This window comes from Oncorhynchus masou, chromosome 6 (assembly GCF_036934945.1).
Source record: "Oncorhynchus masou masou isolate Uvic2021 chromosome 6, UVic_Omas_1.1, whole genome shotgun sequence".
NCBI classification, from domain to species: domain Eukaryota; kingdom Metazoa; phylum Chordata; class Actinopteri; order Salmoniformes; family Salmonidae; genus Oncorhynchus; species Oncorhynchus masou.
Window position 1 is genome coordinate 64090534 of NC_088217.1, and position 15238 is coordinate 64105771.

Here is a 15238-nt window from a genome sequence, read left to right on the forward strand (position 1 = left end):
GAACTCTTATAACAACATACTCTGCATTAAAAGGTAATTATTTATAGTTTCAATTAAGAATGTCTCTAGTCTTAACTTTTTCTTGTCTGTAGACTGCTATTTGTGTTGGGTTCAAACATTACTCTGCTGGTGGTTTTTGATGTTGTAACTGGAATTGTATTGCCTATATTCTTCACTTAATAGTACATCGTACTGAGAAGTGGTTATAGGGCTATTCAACATGTGGGTGTTTAGGTAAACTTGTCATATATAGGCCTATTTATGAAAACAATTGTAAAGGCACTTCATTAAGCACAGGGGTGATGTATAAGGATGATAATGATGTAAACTACCAGTGCCTCATTCAGCCTACTATGCCTCATAACATGATTCATTGCCTGCATGGCTATTTGACAGGTATTAATAGTTTAATCTGTCTAAACTCAGATCATTCAGTTACACAATCATACATGGGCGTTAGGATTTCACAGTGCCACACACATTTACCGCGGGTGTCTTTGTATCAGCAGTTTTGAACTGTAGAAGTAACTCTCCTCCTCTGCCCCAACAGAGGACAGCACCATGCCAGTGTCACAGCAGTATGTTTCCAAAAGGACTGAGGGATGCCGCACCACTCAGAACATGGAAACAGTAAATGGTGTGCACAAAACCATGAGTAAGGACGGCGACAATGACGACGAGGATGGATTCAACAGAATGGAAGAGCTTAACGACAATGAGGAGCAGGGGGAAGAAGGAGGGTCGGGGGAAGAAGAGAGCCTTGACGATAGCCCAAAGAGGATTGGGACCAAGATAAAGAAAATGACAAAAACCCGACAGAGGTTTAAGGTCCGGCGCATGAAGGCCAACGCGCGAGAGAGAAACCGTATGCACGGGCTCAATGACGCGCTTGAGAGTTTGCGTAAAGTTGTACCTTGCTACTCGAATACTCAGAAACTCTCCAAAATAGATACATTGAGGTTGGCAAAAAATTACATATGGGCTCTCTCTGAGACCTTGCAATCGGAGGAAAGTCCAGATTTGATGTTGTTCGTGCAGGCTCTATGCCATGGACTGTCCCAGCCCACCACCAATCTAGTGGCAGGATGTTTGCAGCTCAACCCCAGGACGTTTTTACCGGAGCAGGTCCAGGACATCCCGTCTCAGGTGCACCAAACATCGACTGCGTCCTTCTCTTTGCACCCCTCCTACCCTTACCCTAGCCCGCCATATGGTACAATGGACAGCTCCCATATCCACCACTCCAAGCCCCACACTGTCGACAATGCGCTTGAGCCGTTCTTTGAAACTACATTCACAGACTGTACCAGCACCAGCCCCCGGTTCGAGGGACCCATAAGTCCACCGTTGAGCGTGAATGGGAACTTTTCCTACAAGCACGAGTCAACGACAGAGTTCGACAAGAACTATGCCCTTTCGATACAATATGCAACTCAAGGTTTGGCGGGAGTACAATGTCTTCATCCTTTTTATGCAAGCTCATCAAAGCACTTTGATATTCTCAAGGACAACATGATGTCGTTTGAGACTCATCACGAGAGGAAGCTGAACGCTTAGCTCAATGCCATATTGCCAGAAAACATGAAACACCTGAAAAGTCTAACATTTTGTTTGATTACACATGGACAGTGAATGCACTTGTAAATTATGTATGTATTTAATGTATCCGTTACTAATGTTAGTATGACATACAATTATACTGTTTCATTCTTCTCTGCGAACTTCTTGATAGAAAGATCAAATGAGTCTGTATTGCCCAACCCAATCGTATACCAAGACCAATAGTTTGCATTCATCAAATAATTGTTACAACAAACAATAATGGAAATAAAAAAAAATCTATATGAATGACTTTGTTTGTGTATTTCGTTTCTGTATTTCACAACCAATTACTTATCCCTCTTTGTAATGATTGTGCTATCAATGAATGCTATTAATTAGGCTAATCGCTATTTTACCCAAGCATTAACCTGCTAACAAGAACATTGTATGTGCTGTCCAGTGCTTAAATTAGAACATCGAATATTGTAGGCTAACTAACGATAATGCACATCCAGCTTTGTACTGGTACAAAATTAGCAAACATAGACTAACTGCACTGACTGCACTGTTCAAAGGAAAAAAGATGTCAAGTCATCATCATGTCCTTCTCCTTTCAATGAGTCAATACTCTAGCTGCTCTGTAGTTGTTGGATTCTCATACATATTATGATTAGTCAATAATACAGTTATTTCATTTGTCATTAGCCACTGATGTTTGCCTATCAATTTCTCGTAGTCAAAACACAACAGGATACTGAACACAAAAAGACGCAACATGTGGCCTTCCGCCACCATTCAAGCTTCAGACAGTGTCAGTAGACATCATATCATGGATTCAAATATAAATATATTTTTTTACAAATACTTTAGCTGCGCTTGATTGAGCATGCCAGGCATAATGGAATCAATGCAATAGTGCCAAATCCCCACCCATCTGGCAATCCAGGCAGGTTCAATTATAACAAAGTATTTTAAATAAAGCAAATACTATTTGAACCCAAATTATTAGTACTATTAAAGTACTACTCAGCCTAAAACAATCAGCACAAACTGCTGCCAAACGTTTGGTATTGTAGATATGGAGTAGAGCAGTGGCCTAAGGGCACACTACTCTACAATGTCTTGTAAAAAGTGTTATGAAATGTAATGTCATCTAATATATTAAATTGTATATAACTGCCTTAATGTTGCTGGACCCCATGTAGCAGCACATTTGGATTCTTAATAAATACAAATATTACACACTACTATACAGTATAGTAATATATAGTACACCATATGAGTATACTATAAACTCTGCAGCCTTATGTTATGAATGTGTGAATACTATTAGACCTGAACCGAGGACAAATAGATTGATACAGCTATTTTCTGAGATCATTGAGTCCTTCATCCACCTCTGCATTAGAAATGACACTCTTCAGTCTCCATGGTTAATAAGGTGACATCCTTGTTGTCCACATTATTTCCACAACACACAAGGTAGTAGCCTATCCTGTGCTTTTGATTTGAAATGATCAGGTACCTCATAAAAAAATATAAAATTCACACCACATACAGTATATACACATTACAATGTAAACATGAACAGTGACAACCTATTTATGCGTTGGTTCACCTTCACGATACAAAGCCAAGCTTGACAAGGCTAGCTAAGTATTAAGGACCAACAGATTTAGGTGTCATGGGATTAAATGAGGAGAAGACTCTTGACCGGAAAACAACTTCAAGACTATTAACTTCAAAACTAAGTTGTTGTGCGTAAAGAGGGCAACACCATCATGTGAATGAGATCCTGCCCTTATTACTGCAACCCCCACACCCATTAGACAGACTGCTGTAACTATTATACACCGAGAAAGTTACATAATATCTGAATGTTTAAGCAATATCGTATAATGTTATCTTATATTGAATACTATGATAATGTGGAAAGAAAGAGGGATCGAACAAGGAATGCCAGAGTGGAGAGGGCTGCATGACTCCAGTGATACAAACTCTGTCACGACCCCTACATGAAAATGTAATATTTCCAAAATATTCTGTCAATGTTTTCCCAAAAAATATGTCTGCCAATAAAAATGTTTGAGTAAATGTTCCACTCCATGACTTATTACCTGACTATAACAAAATTAACCCTCAACAGGCTGGTAGAGCATGTTTTGACAGTGGATTTAAAAGTGGATATGAAACTAAATTTAACTTGGTCATCTCTCCAAGCTCTCTTTTCAAATACATGTCAAATAAATACAGCCCATCTGTGTGTGTGTGTGTGTGTGTGCATGTTGCCAGTTAGTGTGTCTCTCAGTGATCTACTTTAGGGTCAGCTCTAAAGATTGGATTAACCACTTCTGAGAATGAAGCTATGCTCGGGTGGGGTGCGTTCATGGGTGCTCATTTAACCCCGATTAAGGAGGGTAATCCTGGGGCTTGGAAAAAGTCACTGCATCAGATGGTCAAGGTACATAAAGGCACCAAACAGGAGCAGTGTGCCCAGAATCCCAGTTACGTTCTAGGGATTTACTTTCCAGTCCAAATTTAGCCCGTGATGTCAGTTAAGATTGTCAGACTAATACAGATTAGCCTATTTGAGACAAGCATGTTATGTCTTCCTTGAGTATTCAGACCAGTGAGGACACCCTTGTTTGTTAACTGACCTACAATGTATGCACATACAAAGTAAACAAAAAGTGTTGGCATGGACCAAGCCGATCTATGCGTTCAGACTTCAATTCACTGACCTCAGATACTGTAGATGACATACGGTGGATACATTTAAAAAGAATTGTCCACATTTCCATCCTTCCTAGTCATAAACTGTTCTCTCTGCTACCGCATGGCAAGGGGTACCAGAGCACCAAGTCTATGACCAAAAGGCTTCTTAACAGCTTCTACCCCCAAAGCATAAGACGGCGGAACAAAAGTGCCACCTGGCACTATTTACATTAACCTCCCCCCTCCCCCTTCTCACTTTGTTTTTACACTGCTGCTACTTGCTGTTTATAATCTATGCATAGTTACTTTAAAAATTAGCTCAACTAACCTGTACATTGACTCGGTACTGGTGCTTCCTGTATATAGCCTCATTATTGTTGTGTAATTTCCTTTTAGATTTTTTTGATAACAAATTTTAAAAAAGTGAGATTTTTTTAATTTTTTTTTACTCAACTCTATTTCTTGAACTGCATTGTTGGTTAAGTCCTTGTAAGTAAGCATTTCACGGTAAGGTCTACACCTGTTGTATTCTGTGCATGTGACAAATAACATTTCATTTGAAATAACATCAGTGTCACAGCTGTTGAAGGAAGTGGACCAAGGTGCAGCGTGGTGTCCATACATTTTCTCTTTATTTGGAAAAAAGAAGCAGAACAAGAAAAAAAACATGAAGCTAAAGGCTAAGGCTAAACAAAAGTCAACTTCCCAAAAAGACAGGTGGAAAAAAAGGGCTACCTATGTATGGTTCTCAATCAGAGACAACGCTAGACAGCTGTCCCTGATTGAGAACCCTACCCAGCCAAAACATAGATATACAAATAATAGAATATAGAATACCCACCCCAACTCACACCCTGACCAAACCAAAATAAAGACATAAACAGGATCTCTAAGGTCAGGGCGTGACAATCAGACTTTGGAAATACAAACACACTGCTTGGACATTTCAGTAAGAAGATATTTAATGATCAACATTCATAATGGATGGCAATGAAAATGTTTCTTAAATGAAATGATTGATTATAGTACAGATGACACCTGCAGTATGTGGGTTAATTTTGGGTCAAGTATGGTACTGGTGAGGCATGTATGGTGTTAACCAATGCCACCATATGGCGCCTTGAAGAGTTGCAAATGCATTCAAACCAGTGGTTTCTAGAATAAGCACTTTCCTTACTTGAAATCGGTTCAACTTCAGGTAATTGGTAACATCCTAAAGACAAGTACCATTTAGTGGAAGTGACAAACAGAAGTTGTGCATTTCTAAAATAACTGAGGGTGTCAACCTGTCTTTTTAAAAGTTAAGAAAATAAAACAAGCCACATTTCAGTGCAATAGAGTGCTGAGGTGTGCCGGTGTCATTTTGTAGTACACAAAGCTAAGAAGTGATTTGCTGCCATTTGCCCTCATCCATTTTCCCACAAGATAGCTTTTTTATAGCGATAAAAAGGTCTCTGTAAGACTTAGGCCAACGAATTGCAATACGTTCTTTTTAACCAAATAATATCTTTAAGAGGTTTTTTTATCTTTAAGAGGTTTTTAGTCTTTCTTTTTAGTCAAACATTGATTGACGTCACCTTCTCAGAACAATAGCTAGTCAGTACACCTACATGCTACACAGACTTTATTGTAGCTATCTAAAATAATCACTGTGAAAACATGGGTGAAATTTGATTAGAACCAGGCAGTCAGACTCGGCCTACAAAATGACAACACCTTGTCTCCCTGTACAGGAATAACTAATAATTTACAGCATGGTACAATTTTTTTTTTTTTTTACAAAAACAATACTGCAATTTAGATGGCATGTAGTCTATTGAAATTTAGAATCACATTTGAGACATTTCAAAAACTTGAGTTGCATAGAAAACATAATTGCCTTTCAAAAGCTGAGCATTTTTCTAGTTCCTATATCAAATTTAGTTTGCTTTTGTTCATGTAGGTTAATCTCAAGATGTCTCGTCAAATATAAAGTGCATTTTGTAATTTCCCTCTGAATTCCTATAAATCCACATAAAAAAACATTATTTTAAGTGTGTCTATTTGCCAGTTTCTCATACGACTTCATTATTATTATAATATTTAACGAGGCAAGTCAGCTAAGAACACATTCTTATTTACAGTGACGGCCTACCAGGGAACAGTGGGTTAATGGCAGATTTTTACCTTGTAGGTTTGGGGATTCAATCCTGCAACCTTTCAGCTACTTGCGCACCGCTCTAACCACTAGGCTACCTGCCACCCCCAATACAGTGGCTTGTGAAAGTATTCACCCCGCTTAGCATTTTTCCCATTCTGTTGCCTTACACCCTGGAATTAAAATCGATTTTTCGGGGATTTGTATCATTTCATTTACACAATTCCTATAAATCCACATAAAAAAAATATTTTAAGTGTGTCAATATGCCTACCACTTTGAAGATGCAAAATATGTGTTTATTTTTAAACAAACAAGAAATAAGACAAAAAAAAACTGAAAACTTGAGCATGCATAACTATTCACATCCCATATTCATGGTACCATTTCAAAAGAAACACTTTGAAGTTTGTGGAAATGTGAAAGGAATGTAGGAGAAGATACAGAGAAATGCCATAATGCATCATTCCAGCCCAGGTGCAAATTAGATTATGGCCACGAGATGGCAGCAGTGAATGTGCAACGTTTTAGACTGGTCCAATGAACCATTGTATTTCTGTTCAAAATTGTGTGTCAAGACTGCCCAAAAGTACCTAATTTATTTATAACCTCATGTTAAAAACTGTGCACTCTCCCCAAACAATAGCATGGTATTCTTTCACTGTAATAGCTACTGTAATTGGACAGTGCAGCTAGATTAACAAGAATCTACGCTTTCTGCCAAGATCAGATATGTCTATGATCTGGGAAAGTTTTGTGTTACTTACAACCTCATGCTTATCGCATTAGCTCAACCGTCCCATGGAAGGGACACTGATCCCGACAAAGTTAATGGTGCTCGGTGGGATGTTCAAAGATTCCGATTTTTTTATAACCCAACCCTGATCTGTACTTCTCCACAAATGTGTCCCTGACCTGTTTGGCGAGCTCCTTGGTATTCATAGTGCAGCTTGCTTGGTGGTGCCCCTTGCTTAGTGGTGTTGCAGACTCTGGGGCCTTTCAGAACAGGTGTGTATGTACTGAGATCATGTGACACTTAGATTGCACACAGGTGGACTTTTTTAACTAATTATGTGACTTCTGAAGGTAATTGGTTGCACCAGATCTTATTTAGGGGCTTCATAACAAAGTGGGTGAATACATAGAGTGGGGAGAACAAGTATTTGATACACTGCTGATTTTGCAGGTTTTCCTACTTACAAAGCATGTAGAGGTCTGTAATTTTTTATCATAGGTACACTTCAACTGTGAGAGACTTAACCTAAAACAAAAATCCAGAAAATCACATTGTATGATTAAGTCATTAATTTGCATTTAAACAAAAACATTTTTAAACAAGTTATTAAAAAAATGTCACTTCACCAATTTGGACTACTTTGTGTATGTCCATTACATGAAATCCAAATAAAAATCCATTAAAATTACAGGATGTAATGGGACAAAATAGTAACAACGCCAAGGGGGTGAATACCTTTGCAAGACACTGTACAGTGGGTCAATCAATCCTCAGTCACTGATTAAAGGGGAAGTTCATTATTTTAAAACTTAAAGGTCACAAACAGTCAAAATCATGTTTTTCATCAGATTGGATGATATTTGGATGAAACCAGATCATAGTACGATGACTAAAGACTGAAAAATTACTGTTGCTGGTACATCAATAACGTTTGACCATAAGGTTACTGGCTTCATCCAAAAGCTAAGGCTTTGTGTGACACCACATAAAGCCGGTCATTTTTATACACCAATGGTAATATCTTATACTCTTACCTAATTTAAATATGTACTGCCTTGTAGCCATCATTGCATAAGGCGTGTTCGCAGAAGGGTGTGGTTTACATAGCTAGCTAGCTAGTTAGTCTACTGGTGCCAAAATGTGACTGCAGGGTGTCAGAAAATATAATTAATTTTAGATGATTAGACTACTTTCAGGTTGAGGAACCATCTAACATTATGTTGTACTGAATTTCCCCTTTAACTTTGACATTGTGTCATATATTTGATATGAATCAATGTCAGTCCTCAGCAGTCCCAGCTGAGCCTTTGTATATTCTCCATCTTGTATTCACGCTTAAAGAAGCCACTCTGTGAACAAAGTCCTTGATTTAGTACACAATTAAAACAGACATGCACAGTTCTAATTATTAACAATTAACACTTGTTGAATGTTACTTAGTTTCAATATACTGATATTTTTTAATTTAAATGTTACCTTTATTTAACTAGGCAAGTCAGTTAAGAACAAATTCTTATTTACAATGACGGCCTAGGAACATTTATGTTGTATAGTCTTAAAGACCGTAGATGAAAAGCAGCAGTCGCTTAGTCTAACATAATACACATTCACAAGATGCTTAGCAATTACATAAAGAACCAGTAAGACCCAGAAAATGAACCAGTAAGAACCAGGAAATGTACCAGTAAGAACCAGGAAATGTACCAGTTAGAACCAGTAATTAACCAGTAAGAAGCAATAAATGAACCAGTAAGAACCAGGAAATTAACCAGTAAGAACCAGGAAATCAACTAGTTACTAAGAACTAGGATATGTACCTTCCACATGCAGATGACCAGCAAGGCAAGGATGAAGAGGCCTAGTAAGAGACTGGCCACGATGATGGACAGCTCAATGACTCGTTTCAGTTTGTGGCTATGATGGGCCTCCAGGACAACCTGGAGAACATTGATCCAATTATGTAAGTGATAAACAACAATGCCGTGGATGTTATTCCTAGTGTTCCATGAAATTAGTGCTTTTTGAAATTAGTGTCTATTTTAAGTAGAAATGTAAGTTAAATGTACAGTGCCTTGCAAAGGTATTCACCCCCTTGACATTTTTCCTATTTTGTTCCATTACAACCTGCACTTTAAATTGATTTTAATTTGGATTTCAAGTAATGGACATACAGAAAACAGTCCAAAGTGGTTAAGTGAAATGAAAAAAATTACTTGTTTCAAAAAAGTTAAAAAAAGTCAATGGAAAAGTGGTGCTATGAAGCTCTAAATAAGATCTGGTGCAACCAATTACCTTCAGAAGACACATGATTTCTTTAAAAAAAAGTCCACCTGTGTGCAATCTCAGTGTCACATGCTCTGATAAAATGCTATGATAAATGCTATGATGATAAAACACTATGTCTGGCACAAACCCAACACCACTCATCACCCCGAGAATACCATCCCCGATGTTTTTCATCGGCTGGGACTGGGAAACTCGTTTGAATTGAAGGAATGATGGATGGGGCTAAATACAGGGAAATTCTTGAGATAAACCTGTTTCAGTTTGAGATGGGGACGGAGGTTCACCTTCCAGCAGGACAATGACCCTAAGCATACTGCTAAAGCAACACTTGAGTGGTTTAAGGGGAAACATTGAAATGTTTTGAAATGGCCTAGTCAAAGCCCAGACCTCAATCCAATTGAGAATCTGTGGTATGTGTCACGCCCTGACCTTAGAGAGACATTTTATTTCTCTATTTGGTCTATGTTGTGTTTTCTATGTTTCATTATTTCTATGTTTTGGCCGGGTATGGTTCTCAATTAGGGACAGCTATCTATCGTTGTCTCTGATTGTGAATCATACTTAGGTAGCCCTTTTTCCCTCCTTTCAGTGTGGGTAGTTGACTTTTGTTAGTGGCGCTATAGCACAGTAAGCTCCAAGGTGTTTTCTTCGTTTGTTGGCAACATTTTAAATTAAAGGCAAATGTATGCTCACCACGCTGCACTTTGGTCTACTTCTTTCAACGGACGTGACAGTATGACTTAAAGATTGCTGTACACCAGCGGAACCCATCCAACTTGAAGGAGCTAGATGTGCCAAGCTTATAGAAACATACGCCAAGAGATTTGCCGCTGTAATTTCTGCAAAAGGTGTTTCTACAAGGTATTGACTTGGGGGGGAGAGGGGTGAATAGTTATGCACACTCAAGTTTTCTGTTTTTTTGTCTTATTTCTTGTTTGTTTCGCAATAAAAAATATTTTCATCTTCAGTGGTAGACATGTTCAGTAAATCAAATGGTACAAACCCCCCAAAAATGTATTTTAATTCCAGGGTGTAAGGCAACAAAATAGGAACAATGCAAAGGGGGGTGAATACTTTCGCAATCCACTGTATATTGAATTAAAATACTGTAATATTCAATAATGTGCCCTTTAATATAGACCACATGGAGAGTTCAATTAATCAGATTTTTTAATATGAGGAAAGAATTGCTAGTGGCAAAATTAAGTATTCTGACATGTCCCTCTGAGCACCCTCTGTGACTTCCAGGCAGATTGGAACACAATTAATCCCAACATTTCTCCAAATTGTCACCATCATTGTAAAGCCTTAGATATTGTGTTGCTGTCATGTCTTGTTATGTCTGTTCCTGTCCTTTCTCTTCACTCTCTCTCTCTGCTGGTCTTTTTAAGTTACCTTCTCTGTCTCTCATTCTTCAGCTGTTCTACATCTCCTCTAACTAGCTCATTCACTCTTTCACACCTGTTCTCTCTTCCCCCTCTGATTAGGTCTCTATTTCTTTCTCTGTTCCTGCTACTTTCAGTGTCTGATTCTTGTTTGTGTTTTTTGATGCCAGAAGCAAGCTGTCGTCTCGTTTGCTTCCACCTTGTCCTGTCCTGTCGAAGTCTGCCTGGCAGGTGCATCCTGCACTATACTAACGTTCTTTTTGTTCCGCTGACAACGTTGGAAGAGGATTTATGCCATTCCTGTTTTTCATTAAAGAACTCTGTTTTCTGTTAAAACCGCTTTTGGGTCTTCACTCAAGTTCATAACAGTTGCTTTAATAAAGTTAGGGTTAGGGTTAGGGTTAGAAGAAGAAGATTATTATTATTAATTTCATGTGATTAGTGATTAATTTTAAGGTAAAAAAAACAACCTGTCCCTCATTTTAACCTCTTGAGATTGGAAAACATGTTAAACATGTGCTCTTTATGACAGAATGCTAAAATCAGGTGAAGTCACACATTTCAAAAGGCACCAAATTGGTAGAACGTCCAAAATACCTTGAAGATAACAGGCTAATGTATGTACAGTATTGTACTGTACCAACCCTAGCCTAGCGAAGCTTCCGATCTCCTGCAATTGGGTTTACCCTATTGGAGCAGTGGTTAGCAAGTTTGCCTATGGTCTGGGAGACCTGGGTTTGACACCCACAAGGGACATTTCACAGTTGCCATTTACTCAGTAGCGTTGGGGATTCTCATGAAAATGATGAAGTGTTTGACTTACCACTGTGATGTGGTCTTCTTTTAAGAACCAAATAAATGGGTCCTTCTTGGGTGATATGACAGCAGTGGTCTCTAACAGCATGACACTATGTCTTCCCTTGGAGAGAGAACACGGGGAAATGTCACCACAATACTTATTCATTTATGTAAAAACCTATACAATTAGTATACACTGCACAGTCCTTACCGGTGAGATGTCTAAAACTCCCGAATTCATTTCGACCTCCATTTCAATGGTGACATCTTTCCCAATGTCCATGTCTCCAAGATCACACACCGCGTACAGACACAGAGCATCCTCTTTCATACAATACTGGACAAAAAGACAATGTCCTTACAATTGTTCATAGTTTTGCTCATCAATGGCCCAGCTCTGATTTGAAATATGTACACAGATAAATCTACATTTGTCCCATTGACATGAATAGATGTTTTCAACATACTCTATGTTTGAGTTTCAGCATTCTGGTCACAAAGTGGCTTCCAAGCAAAGCATTGTAACAAACGTACTTACCATATGTCTTCTACTGCTTTTCGAGAAGAAGAAGAAGAATTCATTCAAGGGATTGGAGTCAGGCAGATCACACTCATCCTCAATAACAGTGGTCCAGTTTCTCACATTGGCCCAATATGATATACTAGTCCAATTGGTGTCAGTGGTACTGGAAATATTAGTCCAATAAGGGTGTGTGGTGCTGGACCTATTCGTCAAATAGCTGTCAGTGGTAGTTGTCACATTTAACCAAACACTGTCAATGGTACTGGCTCTCTGGCTTCCATACATGTTGCCATGTGTACTGCTGGTCCCATCAGTGGAGTTTCGAATGTAACACCACCCAGAAGATGACTGTATGTGAGAGACAAAGTAATGTGAACACCAGGATAAGTCAATTCTATACATAAGAGACATGGATCATGTTCATTAGGATAAAGCAGGGGTCTTTAACCTTTCTTGCACAGGGACCCCCACCTAGGCAAATCAGCAACATAGGGACCCCCATCATCTGTTAGCAAAACAAATTCCTCACATCTTTTCTTATCATCAGGTGAATGATACTGGCAAGGAGAAGTAATCGACATTTAAAAATGAATTGATTTGGTAGACAGTTTTTCATTATTATGACCTCCCTACACAGTGCCGCCCCGCTCATTAGGCAGAATTAGGCAACTGCCTATGGTGGCAGATTGACTAGGGTGGCATTTTCTGAGTTACACTGGCCAAAACGCACCAACAACAACACAGTAAACATCACATAATTCTGTCCCAAAAATATTTCTCAACCACTGGCATATGAGCTTTTTAGGCGAGCGCTGATGTTGTCCTGTGATAAATAGTGCCCACTGTACTAAGCAGGTGCTTGCGGAAGTGGATTGCGAAAGTTTTCACCCCCTTGGCATTTTTCCTATTTTGTTGCCCTACAACCTGGAATTGAATTTTTTAATTTTTTTTTTTTGGGGGGGGGGGGATTGTATCATTTGGGTTGTTTCATTTGATTTACACAACATCCATACCACTTTGAAAATGTAAAATATATTTGATTGTGAAGCAAATAGGGAATAAGACAAAAAAAATGAAAAATTGAGCATGCATAACTATTCACCCCCCCAAAGTCAATACTTTGTAGAGCCCCTTTTGCAGCAATTACAGCTGCAAGTCTCTTGGGGTATGTTTCTATAAGCTTGGCACATCTAGCCACTGGGATTTTTCCCCATTCTTCAAGGCAAAACTGCTCCAGCTCCTTCAAGTTGGATGGGTTCCGCTGGTGTACAGCAATCTTTAAGTCATTGACGTCTGGGCTTTGACTAGGCCATTCCAAGACATTTAAATGTTCCCCTTAAACCACTCAAGTGTTGCTTTATCAGTATGCTTGGGGTCATTGTCCTGCTGGAAGGTGAACCTCCATCCCAGTCTCAAATCTCTGGAAGAATTTCCCTGTATATAGCACCATGATTATTCCTTCAATTCTGACCAGTTTCCCAGTCCCTGACGATGGAAAACATCCCACAGCATGATGCTGCCACCACCATGCTTCACTGTGGGGATGCTATTCTTGGGGTGATGAGAGGTGTTGTGTTTGTGCCAGACATTGTGCTTTCCTTGATGTCCAAAAAGCTCAATTTGAGTCTCATCAGACCAGACTACCTTCTTCCATATGTTTGGGGAGTCACCCTTTGGCAAACACCAGACATGTTTGCTTATTTTTATCTTTAAGCAAAGTCTTTTTTCACTCCACTCTTTTGTAGAGCCCAGCTCTGTGTAGTGTACGGCTTAAAGTGGTCCTATGGACAGATACTCCAATCTGTGAAGCTTCACAGCTTCTTTAGGGTTATCTTTTGTCTCTTTGTTGCCTCTCTGATTAATTCCCTCCTTGCCTGGTCTGTGAGGTTTGGTGAGCGGCCCTCTCTTGGCAGGTATGTTGTGATGCCATATTCTTTCCATTTTTTTAATAATGGATTTAATGGTGCTCAGTGGGATGTTCAAAGTTTCAGATATATTTTTTTAACCTAACCCTGATCTGAACTTTTCCACAAATTTGTCCCTGAACTGTTTGGAGAGCTCCTTGGTATTCATGGTGCCACTTGCTTGGTGGTGCCCCTTGCTTAGTTGTGTTGCAGACTCTGGGGACTTTAAGAACAGGTGCATATATACTGAGATCATGTGACACTTAGATTGCACACAGGTGGACTTTATTTAAATGACTTCTGAAGATAATTGGTTGCACCAGATCTTATTTAGGGGCTTCATAGCAAAGGGGTGAATACATATGCACACACCACTTTTCCATTTAAATGTTTTTTTAAACAAGTTTTTTTTTCATTTCACTTAACCAATTTGGACTTTTTTGTGTTTGTTGTGATGTTTTCTTCAGTGGGATGTGAGTTTTTATTAGTCAGTGTGGCAAAGTAATGTTATTGATCTGTCAGTTTCCCTAGATAATTCCATACTTTACACTGACAAAGTAATAAACAGCTCTAATATTTCAGGCTTCACTGTCATGGTGCACAGTTGAGGTCTGCGCCAGACCGATTTCTTTATCCTGCTCCTTTCTGCACCTGCAGTTTTTCATACCACACCCTGCCCGCACCAGCTTGCTTTCTGTAAGACTCCCGCCCGCTTCCGCAAGAACTGGTCTCAAACCCAACTGCATTCCAGTAGTGTTATTTTAGGCTTATGTGACACACACAGCTCACTTGCCAGCCATGGTCCCGGGCAATATGAAATGTGCAAAAATAACATTACCTGAGATTCTCTCAGAGCCTAATATGAGGGCCATCTTTGTTACTGGGCTCGATCAGCCAATATGCTAGATGTAGTTTGAAGAGAGCAGAGTTGGAGAGACTTTCACTTTCTCTTGAGATATGTTTATAGCCTACCTTTTAGGAGTGGGAAGATTTTCAGACAGAGAAATATGGGTGATCAATATTTAGGAATTTCTAGGCAATGTAGTAAACTATAGCCTAATCATAGGCCTATTTAGGAAGTACATTTCATTGGAAAGATAACTGCCCCGTGCTTCTCTGCCCACACATAGGCTAAAGCTTACTCTGTTTAATTGAGACCACACGAGCACCTGGCTACTGAACTTGAAGCACCCAGAATGATGACAGCAACAC

At 39.1% G+C, this 15238-nt stretch overlaps 2 protein-coding genes across 5 annotated transcripts in view; one reads left to right on the top strand and one right to left on the bottom strand.

Moving 5' to 3' along the window:
* The first annotated feature begins 561 nt into the window (after positions 1-561).
* On the top strand, positions 562-1557 carry LOC135541175 (neurogenic differentiation factor 1-like). Its single transcript, XM_064967286.1, has one exon. It carries the CDS (start codon positions 562-564, stop codon positions 1555-1557), a length of 996 nt encoding a protein of 331 aa, XP_064823358.1.
* A 3313-nt stretch (positions 1558-4870) lies between these two features.
* Positions 4871-15238, bottom strand: part of LOC135542431 (integrin alpha-4-like) — a 34004-nt gene continuing 23636 nt past the window's right edge. For 3 of the 4 annotated variants that reach the window (XM_064969367.1, XM_064969365.1, XM_064969366.1), the window contains 5 exons: positions 12138-12470; positions 11811-11936; positions 11625-11720; positions 8948-9067; positions 4871-8479 (listed from right to left, as the gene is read on the bottom strand). In XM_064969367.1, the coding sequence (XP_064825439.1) occupies positions 8417-8479; positions 8948-9067; positions 11625-11720; positions 11811-11936; positions 12138-12470 (738 nt within the window). In that variant the 3' untranslated portion in view covers positions 4871-8416. The remainder of the gene's footprint in view (positions 8480-8947; positions 9068-11624; positions 11721-11810; positions 11937-12137; positions 12471-15238) is intronic. The other variant, XM_064969368.1, reaches the window with a different exon arrangement.